The sequence below is a fragment of the Thermobia domestica genome, chromosome 15 (genome assembly GCF_964235325.1).
Source record: "Thermobia domestica chromosome 15, izTheDome1.hap1.1, whole genome shotgun sequence".
Lineage (NCBI taxonomy): Eukaryota > Metazoa > Arthropoda > Insecta > Zygentoma > Lepismatidae > Thermobia > Thermobia domestica.
Window position 1 is genome coordinate 5,879,117 of NC_137468.1, and position 18,999 is coordinate 5,898,115.

An 18,999-nucleotide genomic window follows, 5' to 3' on the forward strand; every position below is an offset into this window, starting at 1 on the left:
CCTATGTAAATTTTGCTACATTCTGTGCATCCCACTCTTATATATTACACGCATTTAATCTTTTTCCACTGTTGCTTTAATCTTGTTTTTTCTGACTATTTCATTTATTCTGTTTCCTTCTTTCCTGTACGTCCTAATTCCTGCTTTCCAAAGTATCCTCTTTATCTTCTCTGTTTCTTTGCTTTGGCTCTCTATACCAAACCATTTTTTTCTTATCTTATTCTTATTCTTCCTTCCTCTTTCTTGCCACGTCTGTTCTCACTCTATCCTTATCATTGTATCCGTTTCTTCTTAATTGTATCCAGATGAGGGGGCGGAGCCTAATTAAAAGTTGATTTCCGGGAGGTTTATAAGAGGTGACGAACTCCCAACAAGCCAGAGAAGGAGTGGAAGTCTGATGAAGACACAGTTATTGTGTTGAAACTGTTACGTGATTATGTGTTTTACACATATTATCACATAGCCTTGCTCAGTGTGTTGTTGTTTTTAGAACATACGAGTAATTACTACCTACCTGAATTCTTATCGTGTCACTTTGATTAAAATACGTATCCTAAGAGTAGCGGAGAAAAGAGAATGCAATTCCTATAATACAGCATTTTAAAATCCCGTTTTGTATTTATAAAATGGCGGAAGTGAGAAAACAATTGAACCATTTACAATGAATATATTGAACATAGTTAGGACTTGAATTGTCTTGGGTTTTTGTTATTACATTTCGATTGATAAGGAGGGAAAGGAGGTTAAATATACCACTCAAATATTTGAAATAAGCCTGCTCTTCTCGTGTAAAGAATGAGCATTTCAACTAGTATCTTATATCTATGCAAGTAACCAACTGTGCAATGAAGTATTAATTTATTCAATTTTTGTACAACTAGTACAGGTATTTCTAATCCTAAATTTCAGTCTGTTCCTTCAATCTAGTTCCGTAGCTTCTGTTTCAAGTGTGCCCTCGGAAAATATGTGAAACATGCTTCGGTCCCACCTCCGCCGTCCTCTTACGGAAGAAACCTTCCCTTTCTTTTGGGGAAACAAGTGAATGACCTCGGCTGTGTTGGTAATTTGCCATTCAGTCGTGTGGTCTTGGCGAGTGTGGTCGTAGGCTACTTAGAATAGCTAACAAGACAGTGTACAGCGAAGCCGGTGAAATAATTCAATGTGGCAATCGTGAAACTTGTCCCTCCTTTTTCGAGGGAGGTACGTGAAAAACAGATCGATAGCAGCGCCAGCTGGGGCACATTTGGAATAGAAAGGCTCTAGCTTTCCTTATGCTCTTTTGAAGTAGAGGGGCAAAGAACTGGCCATTCCACCATTGGTCTGCTTGCTGATGAGCCTACCTAGTCACGTAAGGTAAATGAATTACAACCTATTTTCAGATAGAGCACTCAGACAGGCAAATAATAGTAACAAAATACAATTACAATAGCTCCTGAAGGATATGGAATACTTGGGTCTCCAGTGTTGAATGATAGAAATGCAACAAGTTATTTAGTTGCAGATATTTTGACAAATACCCGTAGAAATTGAGAAAACGTTAATAAGCCAGAGAAATACGTCAAAATTTAAAAGTACGAAAACAAAACGTTTCCTGACAGTTTATAAATAAGAAATTTATTGTATAATATGTAGTTATGTACAGAATTGTTCTCTCAAACTAAGTTGTAGCTATGAAATTAGCAAAAATAAACTTTAGATTGTTTTAATAATCTGTTAATTTAGGTTTTGACAGTTTAGGATGTTGGACAGTTGCCAAAAAATAGTGCAGTCAAAAAAATAGTGTATGTGGAGAGAGTGAAATGCATACAATAGAACCATATATTCCGTAGCCTAATCGAACAGAAAAAGAAATCGCTTTCAAGAAATACAAATCTCCGAATGTAGAAGAAATTCCTATTTCGTTTATTTTAGCTGGAGAGAAATAGCTGTGGAACGAGATACACAAACTAATCCTCCTCATCTGGAACAAGGAGGAATTGTCATAGTATTCTAGTGTCACGCTTGATGAGGGTATTATAGTTAATCAAAAATTAAAATTAATCAATAATTTTGATCTATATATCATTAACCGTACAGCACACTATCATCTTGGTAGTGCGTAATAAGATGGCATAACTACCGTATAGTATTAATTTTTAGATTTACAAAAGAAACTGTTTCTTTTTGAATCCAACTTCTCAAAAACTCCGCATGAGGATTTATACTATACTGACGATAAACTGGGACATTTTCCACGTTGTTTTGTTTTCTTTGCACATTTGGTGATTTTTCACTTCAGTTGCTGTTAGTCAGTTTAATTTTCTAATTCCATTCTGTTAACAGATGCTTGCAGAAATATGTAAAACACATGGCTTGGGAGAACCAGTGTACGAAGTAAGCTTCACATGTAAGGCAAACGAAACTGGAGGAATTGAACCGTTGTACACGTGCAAGGTAAGAGGGTTGAGTGTTGAATAGGAATTAGCAATATTTGCAACAGAAGTGTGTGTTCTCTTTATACAGCGTGTTCATAAAAATACTATCGTATTTTAAAATTGTATTATGTCGCTTTGGATAATTGTATTTAAATGAAATTGATCACATTTGAAAGAAAAACTCAAATATTTTTGTGCATGTCAACAATGAACAACAATGCCAATAATGAAGGGATTAAACATAGAAAAATAAATTCTCTCGAAAGGCCATTTTTCTTTCGAGAGGCCACTGTCACAGGTCCAACTTATCTTGACATGCTCACTAATTGGTTATTTCCACAATTAAAAGAATAAGAAGACAATGACTTCATTTTCCAACAAAATGGAGCACCTCCTCAGTGACATTTACATGTTCGGGAACATCTGAATTATCGGGTTCAGGAAGATGGATTGGATGTGCCGGAAATGATGATAATGTCTTCTACAAGTGGCCGCCGAGGTCGTCAGCTTTGGCAGTCTGCGACTTCTTTTTATGGGGATACGTAAAGGATTGTGTCTTTGTGTCTATGTACCCCCATTGCCTCAAAACTTGCAAGAATGCAAGTTTGTGTTAGTGCTGCCATTCAGTCCATTTCATCAGATATGTTGAAGCGTGTGTGGCGTGAATGGGAATATCGTCTTGATGTTTGCACCGTCAATCGTGGTACCCACATGCAATGTCTATGAGGTACAGTAAAAAATATTTGAGTTTTTCTTTCAAATGTAATCGATTTTATTTGAATGCTATTATCCAAAGCGACGTAATACCACTTTAAAATGTGATAGTATTTTTATTGACACGCTGTATATTTTGGTTACAATATAATTGGGTTTCCGTAATCTTAATTACGGGTCTTATGATAAGTTCATTTGCCTTTGAGTTTTTATTTTATTTTATGTATTTATTTATTATTCTTTTGATACTCGTCGAAGCGATTCGAAGTGCTTTGTTTGAAGTATAAAGATGATGTGCATTGTAACTTATGAACTCTCACGTTAAAAAGTAACCGATCTTTAAAAAAATGCTAGTTTAATTTTTTTTTTTAATTTTTTAGACTATAATTTACCAAGGAAACAATAAAAATTGCACATAAAATTAACATGAAAGAAGTCTTTGGCCATTTATACTTTCAGATCGTAAACCTGGCACATGATGATGTATGATCGGAGGGCTACAAATTGTTTTCAACCTATGTGACTCTTAAAGAAAAAATCAGATTTTTACCCAATTAAATTAATAAATTAAAAGGCTAATACTGTCACGGATATTAAGAAGATAAGGTTGCTCTAACATTAGATTTTCTGTATTAAGCAATGCACTTTCAGCCTATATATTCCTGACTTAAGCGTGGGACGTTAAACTAAAAGATTTCATTTTCTATATACTCCAATGCATTGGATTAAATTTAAATATAGCACTGAGATTATATTTGAGTGGAGGCTGTGATATATATTTATATAAGGTAATAGAAAATCCATATTACAGGCTTTTATTCCTGATAGGCCAGTCATTAAATACTGCCGCCTCTAGATATTAGACAATACGCAATAATAATTTGGAAAAAAATACAAAGTACACTTATCTGATGGACATTTGAAGTATGATGTCTCTTAAACATGATTTAGGATTTAGATTTCTGGGCTTTTGGCATCTACAGCCATTTTGCCCGTCACGTATGAGGAAAGGGAAGTAAGAAAAGATTGGGGAAGGAAGGAAGCGGCCTGGGACCTGTAAGTTAGGTACCACCCCGGCATTTGCCTGGTGTGAATGAGGAAAACCCTTGAAAACCTCATTCAGTATGGCTGGCTTGAAAAAGATTTTTTTTAAAAAACTTTTTCGACCGAGTGTCCCCACCGGAAATCCAATCCGGGACCTTTCGCACCGAAGGCGATGTATCTTAAACATCATATTAAACATAATACTCTAGATAAATTTTTAACAAACGTATTTTGTAGGATTAACAAAAAATCGGTTAGTTACCAATATCTCCTTCCGTGGGAAAACTAAATGTACTCCAGACTTATCGGAATGTTATTAGTAATAATCTGTGTATCCGTGTGTGTGTGTGTGTGTTTATTAATCATTCTCCGGACCATGTTACATGTACATTTGTACAAAATGGTATAGAACTCGATGATTGCGAGTGTAATTTAATTTCTGTTGTCATTTCAATGTGTGTATGTTTCACTTGATGTTTGCATGGTCAAGTGGGAGACAAGGCATGATTAGCCTTAACTTCGCCATGTAAAATAAAACTAAATAAATAAATAAATAAAACAAACTTGTTCCGTCTTGAGTGATAAAAATGAATGAGAGAAATATGGTATGGGAACAGGAATATTCCACATTCCACCAAATGAGTGTAACTTAAAAAAAAAAGGTTGCTAAAAACAAGGAGCAGAGCACAGTAGAACAAACAAAGAAAGAAAGAGTTTGCAAAAAACGATGTCTGTGTTACGTCACTGTTGTCAGATCCAAAATACACATCAAAGGTAGGTAGCCAGATTTTATCAATGTTTCCAAAATCCAGATTTAAAGTCGGTTTATAGTAATAAATAAAGAATTGTTCTTTAATCTCCATTTTTTCCCTGAACTTATAACATTAACCTATTTTATGTTATGTGTATGCTTTTTAATTCTGTAAAGTGACAATCCTGACATACCCTCTTTTTATGACTTTTTTAACTTTGATTGTCTTATGTGTTATTTAATTCGGATGTTAATATTGCGTTTGGTTTGTTGTTTTAGGTGAAGTGATTCTTTAACCCAGATAACACCTGAATTAAAAAACACATTAGTCAACCAAAACAGTGACAAGAAGAGGGTATGTCAGGATTGTCACTTTACCTAAAACAACATACACATAATATAAAACAGGTTAATGTGACAAGTTCAAGAAAGAAAAGAAAAAAAAACTGGAGATTAAAGAATCATTCTTTATTCATAAATATAAACCGGCTTTAAATCTAGATTCTGGCAACATTGAAAAAATCTGGCTACCTACCTGTGGTGTGTATTTTGGATAAGGCAACAGTAATGTATCATAGACACCGCGCTTCTTTCAAACTCAACTGTTTCTTTCTTTGTTCCACTGTGCTCTGCTCCTTGTTTCCAGTAACTATTTCTTATGTTACACTCATTTAGTGGTATGTATTCCTGTTCCCATACAATATTTCACAAGCAAATACTGCTATGAGAAAACTGGGACTCGTTTATCGCTTCATTGACATAAAAAAAATCCTAATTCCTTAAGCTTGTTCTATAAGTCATATGTTGCTCTCACTGTTGATTACTGTTCTCCAATCTGGACTATGGCCTGCCATACTCATTTAAAAAAAAATACATCCGTAATTAATTTCTTTTTAGCCATTGTATCCTACTGAGTACCTTACCTCCGAACACTTCCAAAAAATGACATTTTAAATTCCCTCAATACAAAACCTCCTCTAGTAAGAAACAAAATTTCTGACCTAATATTTCTGCATAAAATTGAAAATGGCCATATACCATGTGAACATTTATTAAGTCAGATGAATTTTCACGAACTCACTAGAACAACACAGTCTAGTGATCTGTTTTACACTCGAACGGCGAGGGTAAACATTGTCCATAGGTCTCTTCTAAACCGAATTGTCAGTACTTATAATCAGTTACCAGAAACTGTAGACGTTTTTTTCAAATGAGTATACTTTCAGATCATCTATAAATAAGCTATTTTTGAAATGTTGCTGTTGTGCTGTACCATCTTGAGCTCAAATTGGTATTCAATTGTTATGTTATCAAAATTAATTAAAATGTTTTAGTGTAAAATGGCTTTGTGCTGTATCTGAAACCTATTATAAATAAATAAAATAAATAAATAAACAAATAAATATCCATTTTTATGCTTGTTACCTTACCACTAATGACGGAGCTAGCTTCTTCCGAAACGTCTTGAGAATATTTAATTTTCCCACGGAAGTATATATTGGTAACACTTTTTTCTTAATTTGAATCATCCTCATGCGCCTACTTAATGTTAATGTTAGTATTTTGGAAGAGTTTCATTAATAATTATTTATCTAATATGATTTTTATTATTATTATTATTATTATTATTATTATTATTATTATTATTATTATTATTATTATTATTATTATTATTATTATTATTATTATTATTATTATTATTATTACATTTTCTCGGCTACAAAGAACAAGAATTCCGTCACTATTAACATGGAAGCGAAAATGACTTCGAATTGGAAATAATAGATCTATGCATTTAATTTTGGAGAAAGGCTATAGGGAACTTTAGAGTTTATTGCTTTTCTTTTCATTCCCCGCTCATTGTTGGACAAACTTTTTGTTTTATTATATGCTATTTGTGAAAGTTTAAGGAAATGAGAGTTTTACCACAACTGCATATTCAACAATTAGGTTAAGAAAAACAACGTATTGGCTGTCCTTTCTTCAGACACACACGCACACACAAAGCGAGAGAGAGAGAGAGAAAGTCTTTGGTTGGGATTTGTTTGAATTAGATTCGTGGCGTCTTGTAAGAAGAAATCTTCTAAATACCGTGTATATCTGGTTTTTATCTGGTATATCAGTTGATGTATCTGTACTTCAAATGAAAAGCAAAAAGAAAAGACAAAGAAACTCAAGTTTATTTTTCTATATTTTCAGCACTGACGGTTGCCGTTACCGTTTGAGCGATCTATTAACCAAATCCAAGCCCCATTCATGTTATACCATATAGTTCGAACTTGTTTTCTCTGCTGTCAATGCGCCTTTTCTTCAAGGAACACTTTTTTTTTTTTTTTTTTTTTGGTACACATTAAGAAACAAGGATAGGATGAACCAAAACCTGAGAAGGTCTGGAGGATGATCCACTAGCAACAAACCGACAAAGGGAAGGAAAGACAGAGTGAAAAACTGTTTTATAACCCAAAGTCAAGGCATTTTTACCTGGAACAAACCCATCCTTCAAAGAAAAATATCTTGAAATAATAGCAATACATTTGCTCCTTATTTTAGCTTCCGTGATAATAATGAAAGATACATGGCAATTTGCGATACATTTTTCAATTCGTATCACATTTCCATGTTTTTGCATCGTAAACTACGATGCGATACCGGTTAAAATAACGCTATATATATAAAGAGAAGAGCTAAGGATGTTCACGTAATTCAGTATTCGTTAGGTAGTTATAAATTAAAAACACTTCAATTCGTCAGAGGAAAAAAAGCTGTAATTCGTTTTCTTTTTTTTAAATAATATAAATGAAGGAATGATTTTTTTAAAGTAAGGATTATTTAAAGTTGTACTATTCTGTTGTAGGTATTCATTCCGAAACTACAGAAAACATACCAGTTTATTGGACCTTCATCAAGTCCAGACTTCGCTCAAATAGCCTCCGCAAACTGCGCACTTTCAGAGATTTATAGATGTATCTCAGGTAAGATTTTAATTTAAGTTACTTTTCACAATTATTGTAGAAGTATAAATAGAGATAAGGTAAGATATCATTCCCTTCATCAGACACATTGTCTTTCATTTATTTATTTATTTATTTTTGCCACTCTTTCACTACCTTAAACCTCGCTTATTTTGTCCATAACACTTTCTTTATGAATGTTGGTAAGTACACGTCTCACAGTTTACTTATTTTATCTCGTATCTTACCTTTTGGTTACTCATACGTCATGCGAAAATTACATACAGTACACAATATATATATTTGTTATAAATCCAAATATAGGCTAGTATCGAAATACTATACTCGGTGTTCGAAACAGGGTAAAGAGAAGACATATTTATCTTTAAAATTTTCCTGTAAAATTCTATCTGAACAGGTGCAGGGGAAGATAAAAGCCTCAAGGAAAAGAGAAATTTATTTCTTAGGAAAGGGAAAATGTTCCGTATAGAATTTTTGGCCATACGACTGGCTCTTCACTATTATTTTATTCTTTAAATATTTTCTAGCATTTCCGTCAGAAAGCAGCTTGTTTTGGATATAGAGAAAAGAGGAATTTCACTCACAGCTTGCAACTGCTCTTTGTAGTGGTTCACCGCACCAAGTCGTCGACTTATAACAAATACAGGGTGAACCTGAAAGTTGTGCACGAACTCCAGGAGATGACTCGTGACATCAAAAGAAGACAAAATGTTTTCTTGCATATTGTCGAATTCCGCATCGTGTACGAGTGACAGAGTTGCCAACTTGGAATCGAAACTCGAATCCTGACAATTGGGACGGAACAGAAAGATGTACACATACTTCGGAAGGTGATTTCTAACATCAAAGAAGACAAAAAATCCTCTTGTTTGTTGTCGATTTCCGCGTCCTGTATGCTGTGTACATCTTTCTATTCCATTCCAATTGTCAGGATATGAGTTTCGATTCGAGGTTGGCACCCCTATTACTCGTAAACGTCACGGAATTCTACAACATGTAAAATTACTTTTTATCTTCTTTTGATGTCACGAATAACCTCCCGGAGTTTGTGCACATCTTTCAGATTCACCCTATATATTTTGCGGGGAAGAAAATTTCTGTCTGTTGTACTGCGTTGCATATCTATTTTCAAACTGCACAAAGTATTTTCTGTGTTGAATACGTATGAACTGATAATGATTCCTGTCCCTTGTGAAGAGGTTACTAAAACGTTGGACAAAAGGAAGACTATCCAATCGTATTTAAGGGTGTCCGTCAAGAGTAGGGTTCTGTCCTATAATAATACAGATGTTTTTATCGGAACGGAAAAATCTGTCCCTATCATGGAGGTGTCCGTTTCTGAGAGGCATCCTAATCACTGTAATGTATTAACAACTGTAGTAGGTTTGTTTTAGTGGGTTTCAAAAGATAGGAGAAATGAAATATAGGAAATACTTCATTAATTGCATCTTTATGTATTTTAGTACAATTCTAAAACGTTGTTAGCGTAGAACGTAAAAATTTATACAGGGTGTTTCGAAACAATACCGACAAGGTTTGGGAGGTAATTCCTGACACCAAGATAAGACGGAAAGTACAGACCAACCTGGATGCACAAATGTTTCCTTTCGGAGTTATAAACTGCTGAAAACATGAAAAAAAAAAAAAATGAACTTTGATGGTCCATAGGTCCAATACTATGGGACCTACCGTAGTCGGGTCTAGACTTTATTTAGAAATTAGTATATGCCAGTGGCGGCCGGTGGATTGTGGTTTCGGGTGTTGCAGTACGAACGATAAGAGACAGAAGATATAAAGTTGACTCATTGACTATTCAGCATAACTTTAGATGCAAAAGCTATGTGACATGTGAAATTAAATAAAATTCTGTTTTTTAAAAATAAAAAATGCAGAATATTTTATCCGATAAATCACCTTAATTAATTAGTAAGTTCATTCTCCTCTCTTTGATTGGAGCAAATCTGTCTAATACATGCTGGTTGAACTCTGGTATTCTTATTGTCAGGTCTTTTTCGATGGAAGGCATGACCAATGGTGATAACCTTTCTTGGGACATTCAATTTCTTGAAAGTGTCAATTATTTTTCATGTAGAAAAATACTTTTCGTATTTTGCTGACGCCATAGGTACAGTTAATAGTAATTTCAGAAGCTTTGTAGATTCACTAAATATTTTTTCTAGATTATTGCGAACGATTCATTCTAGCAAACTCAGTCCCTGACAGTGATCCGAATTCCTCTTCAGCGTTGACTGAAGAGAGTTGGTAACAGAGATTAGTGTTATAAAAAATGTCCATTGAACACACTTTATTCACAGTTTATCCAGGAAAATTTAAAATAAATTGAGGAAATGTATCTAGTGCAAACAACATTACTGCTATAAAACATCCTGTAAATTTAAACTGGATTTTTTTTTCGAACACTCTCCTGAATTTTGTCCTTTGCTTGTTTTGTCTAAGCTTTAATTGCGAGTTTTTCCTCAGTTGAAAGCTGGTCAATGTTTTTTTGCAAGTTATCTACAGAAGTCACGGTATACAATTCGTTCAGAATTTGTAGGTTATTTGCAGAATTAAAGCACACACAATAAAATTAAATCTAATAAATAAAAATCAAAATAGTGATACAAAAGAGGTACTGGTATATGAATTCCGAATGTCACATATTCATACATCAACACACACACACATGTACGTGAAAGAAAAAACTACATTCCAAATCATCCGTCTTGGTTGTTACGCAATGCACGATAAACACAATATACTTCCACATGAGGCGAAAGAATGCTTATCAATGTGATATGTTCTGGAAAGGAAACCTCGAAACCCGCCAGATGAAGGATCAGTATGTAACAGAAGCCAAAAATCAAAGAACATCAAAACAAACAGCACTGCCAGTTCTACATCCAGAAATGTTAACTGGAAGGGGTCCAAAGTATTTGAGGGAGGTCCAATACGTCTACATAATATGGAACCTGTCTTATACTGCACCCGAAAAGACGATAAGTAATTCTTACTTACTGTCACCTATATTTTTAGAAAAAATGATAGAACGATTATTTTTATAAGAAAAAAAGAGTACATGATGAGGCGTAAAATAAAATATTTAGCCTACATCAATCGTTTCTCTGTTAAACAAGTATAGTTCGTTAAGAAAGTCTACAAATGTTAGTCAAGTTTCGAAATTTTTGGGAGGTCTGGACCCGGTGGACCCCCTCGTGGCTACGCCCCTGAGCATTGCTAACTAGTCCCAAATTCAATGTACCGTTCCCCATCATACAGTTTTATGTGGAAATTATCAAGAGTATAAAATATACTTATTTTATAAAAGAAATATGTATATACTAAAATACTAGGCTATCCACAGAGGGAGGGGGCGATTCTACATACTGACTTATTAATATTTGAATCACAAATTATTGTGGAAGAAGCCTTCATTATCAATATAAGCTAAGAATTAACTTGTAAATGCGAGTCTACTTTCATTTGTTCTCTGCTCTACTAGATATTTTCTTTCTTATTTTGCAATTCTGCAACCACTTTTTTAATTGTCATTTTATTGATTTGCTTCAGTACGGTCCTGTAATTTAAAAATATGAATGCATAAAAACAAATTCCATTTGTTAGTTGCTAGTGAAATAAAATTTAGAAATCTTATTTAGCGCGAAAAACCTTCTCGTTCACTGGAAACCGTGCTGTGTTGCAGAAGCACTGCAACGACCAGTCCCTTTAACTTCTGAGATAGGGGAAAGGAGACTTAACATTCGCTCCAATTCCCGCGCTGAAGGAATCTGGTCGTTGCACGCTCGCTGCAACACAATATAAATTAGAGACTCTGTGACGGATTATTTTTCGCTTTTTAAAATGGATTAACGGAACGGACAGTTACAGAAGTAAAAAATATGTTATTTAAAGTGAATATATACGAGTATTAAAAAGTATATTTCTGTTCTTTACTATTATTGATAATAATATTTTTTTCTTGAAATACTTTGGTCGTTGCGCAACGATGCAACACTCACATTAGCCGCCACTGGTATATGCCCTATCCAAATGTCCATGTTTCAGAATCCTACGGTCCTTCCGCAACAATTTTTATAGAGGTAATTGGTGAGTACTTCAAATGATATGCTTGTAGCCAAACTGCGTCAATAAAAATTGTTGCGAGAGTACCTTAGGATTCTGAAACATTTTATTTTTGGATAAGGCACATATTAGTTCCTAAGTGAAGTCTTGATACGACTAGGGTAAGTCCCATAGTATTGGAGCTATGGACCTTTAAAGTCCACTTCATGTTTTCAGTAGCCTATAACTCCGAAAGAAAGTATTTGTGCATCCAGGTTGGTCTATACTTTTCGTCTTATCTTGGTGTCAGGAATCACCTCCCAAACGTTGTCGGCGTTGTTTTGAAACACCCTGTATATATCGAAAAATGAGACATACAATTATCAAGAGATTTCATTGAACTCAATAAAATAATATGGTGGAGTGAAAATTCTCATGCGAATTTCTCGAGAAAAACGAATTTTTATAAACCTTTAAATTAATGCTGTACGGCAACCACGCTTCCTCTTAAGAAGAAAGTAAAGTACGTATACCTCCATCAAGGTTTTCATTACGACAGTAGACAGTATAGTCCCAAAATTGTGATTAACTCTTTAAAAAAATAAATAATTTTTGTTTTTTAATTAGAGTATTGTCCAAAGACCAAATATATATTAATCGATAAATCATTTTCAGTTGAACAAAATGAGGTACTTGAGGATGCGTAGTTTTGGAGAAAATAGAATTCTTATGAGGCTAAGAAAGTAATTGTAATCGATAGTTTTTATCCTGCTGAAACATGTGTTAACAAGTATGTAAATCACATAGGTATCACCAGTGGCGTATTTACGATTTTGTTTCGGGGGGGGGGAGCTTTGCTAACTTTATTCCTGGAAATGTGAAAATTATGCAAGATATTTCATTTCCTTTAATACAATACATAAAATTTCGGGGAGGGCTTAAGCCCGGAATCCCCCCACCTTAAATACGCCGCTGGGTATCACCATTAGGAAAACAAACAAACAAACCGGTAGCTATGAGCGTATTTTACCATATATAGAGTACACAGATAAGTGACAATTTGTTTCGGCAATATAGGGAGGGGAGGAGAAGGCATTGTCGCTCAGTAGTAGAGAGGTTACCTTTTGTGCGTGGGGTCCCTGGTTCAATCCCCGACCAAGTAAGTTTGTGGTGGACAACATCGTGTCCGTGGGTTTTCTCGAGGAACTCCCGTTTCCTCCCACATTCTGATTTCACCAATTATTCCATCCTCACTCATTTGTGTTTGTCATCCGTCTCCTTTAGCCTAAAGGGCATAATCGTGGGACGTTAAACTGAAAGATTTCCTTTCATTTTCCAGGAAAATAGAAACTGTCAATTTTTATTGGCAATGAACGAAATACTATTTAGCACCATAAGAGTTTTTTTTTTTGAGTTTCTCGAAAATTACGCATGAAAATTTACCCACAGACATCTCATTTTATTCAGCTCCATTGATCCATCGACCGATGTAAGTCTTATATTTGGACAATATTCTACTTAAGCAGAAATTAAAGTTGAAGAGCCAACAAAAATTTTAGACTCTATCTTATTAACTATCGTATGTAGTGTATCTAGCTAGTGACCCAGCGTAGCGTAGTCGCTAACACTCTCGCCTTCAGTGCGAGCGGTCCCGGGTTCGATTCCCGGTGAGGACACTCGGTCGAAAAAGTGTAAAAAGCTTTTTCAGACCAGCCATCCTGAATGAGGTTTTCCAGGGTTATTCCTCATTCACACCGGGCAAATGCTGGGATGATACCTAACATACAGGTCCCAAGCCGCTTCCTTCCTTCCCTTTCCCCGGATAGTGTGCTCGCCGAGGTACGTCATCTCTCATACGCAGGGGCGGATCCAGGACCGACTTCTGGGGGGGGGCGGTGGGGTTGTCATACTGCTACTTTTAGGGGCTCCAAACTTTGGGATAGATTTTATTTATATATATAAAATAAGAAAGCTTCTTCTTCTGGAGGGAGGCGATCGCCCACCCCCTGGATCCTCCCCTGCTCATACGTGACGGGCTAAATGGCCATAGATGCCGAAAGCCCAAAATTCTAAATTATAAATTATAAATTCTGTGTCTAGCTAGTGTCGTAGCGAAGAGCTTAATAAGGAATATTCCAGTATGAGTTTCACCTCAATAAATGATATAGTTCTCGTATACTACCAATTTTTAGGTTTACAGATTACTTAGTTTTCCTCCATATCTCTTATCTTTGGACATCTTTTTTGTTTCTGTTAAAGACTAATAATATTGTGGAACTTATTACTGTATTTTATATGTAATACAAGCACACTGTTGTTGGCATAGTCCTCATGTTGACACATATACTCCTAATAATTACACCTATCTACTATATCCTTTATGAGAGTGTGTACCTACGCCGAAGGCGTGGTCAAGTGTTCTGGTGTGTATTCTAGGAATGACACTTTTTTCTTCGAAAGCAAAAAATGAAATACGAAGTTTTTTTCGAAAAACGAAAGACGAAAAATTTTCCGAAAAAAAAACGAAAAATCGAAAAATGAAATTTCCGAAAATCGAAAAGCCTTTTTTTTTTTTTTTTTTTTTTTTGAAAAAGGCCGTTCCTAGTATATTCAGAGACGGTAGATGGAAAAACTTGAGCGCTGCAGCGCTTTCGACAATTAATTAATGTGAATTGAAAGACGACGTGTGTCAACCATTTCCTTATTCTTTATTTCTCTCACTCCTTATCTGACGAAGTATTTTAGCGAAAGATCTTATTGCTTTACTTCTTACTCTCTCTTCCTGATGAAATATTTAAGCGACAAAGCTTATGACTTTACTTCTTGACCTCTCTTCCTCTTCATCATCATATTTCATCTTTGAACTTTTTTTTCGCCAACGCCAGTAACATTCTACAATATTTAGCACTTATTGTGCGATGATTTCATTAATAAGGATTTTTTTTTCCTTTAAACTTACCAAAGAGTTTGGAGTTTTACACTCCGTTTTGTCATTATTCAGAAAATATATAGATGCTTCTTGGAAACTCACTTCATCATTAACTTAGCTTGTGAATCAGACTAAAAATTAATCATATTTGTATAGTACAACTCAGAAATTAGAATAATTGGATAAAAATACAATATAAAATATGTAATTTCTTCCTTTTACACAAAACAGTAGTATTTTTTGTGATTGATTATTAGAAGAAACTTCTGAATATTCCATGTATAATGGCACGTTCTGTTACAGAAGATTTTTGCCTGACATGCTATCTTCTTGGTGATACCTATTCTTTCTTGTTAATATCATTTAAAGTTCGTGTATTTCATAATATACATTTATTTCTGTCAAATTATGTTATTTTGCAGGTGATTCTAATGATTTATTGAATTGAGTATGCTGTTTATATATTTATGTTGTCCTATTTCTAATATACGAGGTGTTTCAAAACGACACCAACAACGCTTGGAACGTGATTCCTGACACCAAGATAAGACAAAGAGTATAGACCAACCTGGTTGCACAAATGTTTCCTTTCGGAGTTATAGGTTGCCGGAATCCTGAAAAAAAAATAATAACTTCCAAAACTATAGAACCTACCGGGAGTCGGGTCAAGACTTCACTTAGTAACTAATATGTGCCCTATTCAAATATCCATGTTTCAGAATCCTGCGGTACTTCCGAAACCATTTTTGTAGAGGTAGTTAATGAGTACTTCAAATTGTATGCCCGTAGCAAAACTCCCTTTATAAAATTGTTGCGTGAGTAGCACAGGATTCTGAAACGTATTTTTGGATTGTGCACATATTAGTTCCTAAGTGATGCCTTGACCCGACTACGATAGGTTTCATAGTTTTGGAGGATGGACCTTTAAATTTCATTTTTTTCATGTTTTCGGCAGGCTATAACTCCGAAAGGAAGCATTTGTGCACCAGATTGGTCTATATTTTTTGTTTTATCTTGGTGTCAGGAATCACCTCTAAAACGTTGTCGTTGTTGTTTTGAAACATCCTATATATACATATATATATATATATATATATATATATATATACTGTGTGTGTATATGTATATATATTACGATTTAACCTTTGTAATTTTTGTGCTAATGAATATACTGAATATTATGGAATTTAAACTACGTACATCACGAAATTCTGATTACTCTAAATGCTTATCCATGGGTTCTAGTTTTAGAAAAAATACATAAACATTGGTAAAAATCGAATTAGTAAAACCAAATGTTGCAAGATTGTAAAATTTGATGGTCACAAATGTTGGAAGTGTATCTGTCACTGCTAGGAGTATCTGTATCACTGTCAGAAGGAGACACGATGTGATATTTAACACATTATTACATCTTTAATAGTTCTGTAGTGCCATTAGTATTCGGTATACCACAGATTTTGAAACTTATGAATGTACTTTTTATCGTGTTGGATCAAACTCAAATGTGGCCTCTATTTTTTATTTTAAGTTGTTTTTTTGTTTCTTCAAACGACAAAATGAAAAAAAAAACTATTATCCAATAAATAAGCTACAGAGATGAAATCAGGTCTGTGAAAATCCGATTTGATGACCAAATGCGATTCTACTATCCTTAACAAAATAATTTATAAACACTCCACACAGAGAGATAAACTAGCTGTTATCATTTCAATTCCACTTGTCACTCTTCCGAAATACACAAAGTGATAGAGTTACCAATACAATATCTGAACTTTTCGCGAGGTATTTTTTGTATCCGGATGTTCGAGACGCATAACGGTAAAATATATATATTAACAACCTTCCACCGTCGTGCCTATTTAGCATGGGGATGAAATGTTAAATGACGGTCGAAGATCGCTGCTACTCACCATCTAGAATGAGTAGGTACAGGATGACGGGAAGAAACCACATTGAATTAACTTTGAATTAAACTTTGTATTTTCATTAAAAGCTTGTGTACTATTGTTGTTGATCGTCGACTGAGTATAAACGCAAGATCACATATCTTCAAGCAGCTAAGAAGTTAACCACGAATAACTCGAACATAGCTGAGATACACGTACCTTTATACAACTGGTGTCTGGAACTGATGTCGATGCTCGTAGAATAGAATCACAGCTAAGTAACTACTGTGATATAAGTCGCAGTGGATCTCTATGTGAATACTCGATGTATGATGGTCCACCTCTGATCCTGTAGACTGATCATGGAGACTGATTTCTAAGACTGCTCCAAGACTGACCCCAATCTCTAAAAACCATGAGGTTTTATACTAAGATTCCAGACATCCTGGAATTCATTGTCGTTGACTTTCTGTATATCTCAGCTATTGGTAAAACGTTGGTTTCACCCGAATTACATCGTGATCAAATTCTCAGACTCACAAATTTCTGCAAACTCAACGATTATACCACAGTCAAAGTGTGTCAATGTTACGATGTTACAATCTGATGACAATTCAAAAACATTACAAATACAAATTACAATAGCTTACGAACTGACGACCAAGCGTCTAGCCGTAGCGAAACATCACATACACAAAACATTGATGTCAACACATAAACACACACACACGTGTTTACGTTACATGATAACATTGAGTTTCTTAACATTCGATTAATTAAATATACTTCCTTTACCAAAAATAATATCTTTCTGAATAATATCAATGACATGTATCAACATGCCCTACCTTCAAAATGAGAGAACTCCGTTCTCGACTCAATTTCTTCCCTGAAATTGACCGTAAAAACAATTAAGTATATTCATCCATCACCCTGTATATATCTTTATATTCATTTATCACATTTAAAAGAAATCATAAAAACATTATTTATTTACATTCATTGTTTTTCTTTAAAAAAAAAAAATACTTGTCAAGAGTCCTCATAAAAGTATGAGCTCCTGCCATCTGTTGAGTTATCTATATAACTATTTGTAATTGTCTAGCACATCCTGTGCTCTTGAACACACATACATATATTTTCTCGCTCTCGTTCTCGGAAACTTCCACTGTATTCGGTCGCAAAGTCCAACTCAGTGTTTATTGTCTCCGCACATTTTCCACTAGTATCAGTGTCCATATCACTGATGCTTTCCATAAATATAATGCACTTCATTATACACTATATATGCTGTTATAAACCACTAATACACTAATGAACAACGTCTCTTGTCGTTGCGAGATTTTAGAACACAAAAATAAAATTTGAAAATATTATTCACTTCACTTATGGTAAGTTTGCTATCTGTAGAGTTAGCAACTCTGGTGCACTTCCTTCCGCAAAAATGTTATGTCAGCAACGTTTTTGACACTGATCTTGAAAATCTCCACGTCCCATCCTGTTTGCCGCGTTGCTTGGATGGTGAAAGTTAACTTTGAATACGTGCTCCGCACTTTTCGTGAAAATTTCGGCAAATTGTTCACAGGATTATTACGTCGCATGGACGCATGTACACTTTTTCGTGTTTCAAGTTTGTGACTAAATGTTTATCCGTCTTTTCCGCTTCAAAATCGAAAAATTCGTGATTTGTGATACATCCCTCTTTGGTTTTGGTGCAGTGCATAGCAACAGTGTTCAAGTTACCTTGTGGTTCCTCTTTTGCTTGAGATAGTGATCTGCATTTTGTTTTGTGCAAATAGTGTGCTTTTTAGTGTGGTTTTTATCTACTTCTGCATAGATTGGAAATAATCCGCAGTTTTCTATGTTACTAATATCGTCATATACCTTTTTCTCTACACTTCCTTCCTGTTTTTTCTTTCTACTAAATCTACGTAATTTAATAATTAAATAAATAATAATTATAGACGTCGCTAGTACTAACACTGTTAAAGATGTTAATGCAATAGCAAGTATGGTAAACTTCTTTTCCATAATACCTGTAAATATAGATAATCTAAGTGTGAAATCGCGTTTTTATTTTCTTAAAAACTAATATAACTACATCGCGGTCTATGACTCTCTTCTGAAAAATATATTCATACTTCCAGCATAGGCCTAGTATTAATGTTCATTAATCGTTCATTATTCTCTATAAAATGCATAATCGATGCATATTCTAAATAATGAC

At 34.5% G+C, this 18,999-nt stretch overlaps 1 protein-coding gene across 2 annotated transcripts in view; it reads left to right on the plus strand.

Moving 5' to 3' along the window:
* LOC145671810 (putative RNA-binding protein 46) overlaps positions 1-18,999 on the plus strand; it is a 99,091-nt gene that overhangs the window by 66,118 nt on the left and 13,974 nt on the right. For both annotated transcript variants that reach the window (XM_081741043.1, XM_081741042.1), the window contains exons 6-7: positions 2,323-2,433; positions 7,778-7,895. In XM_081741043.1, coding sequence (XP_081597169.1) covers positions 2,323-2,433; positions 7,778-7,895 — 229 coding nt within the window. The remainder of the gene's footprint in view (positions 1-2,322; positions 2,434-7,777; positions 7,896-18,999) is intronic.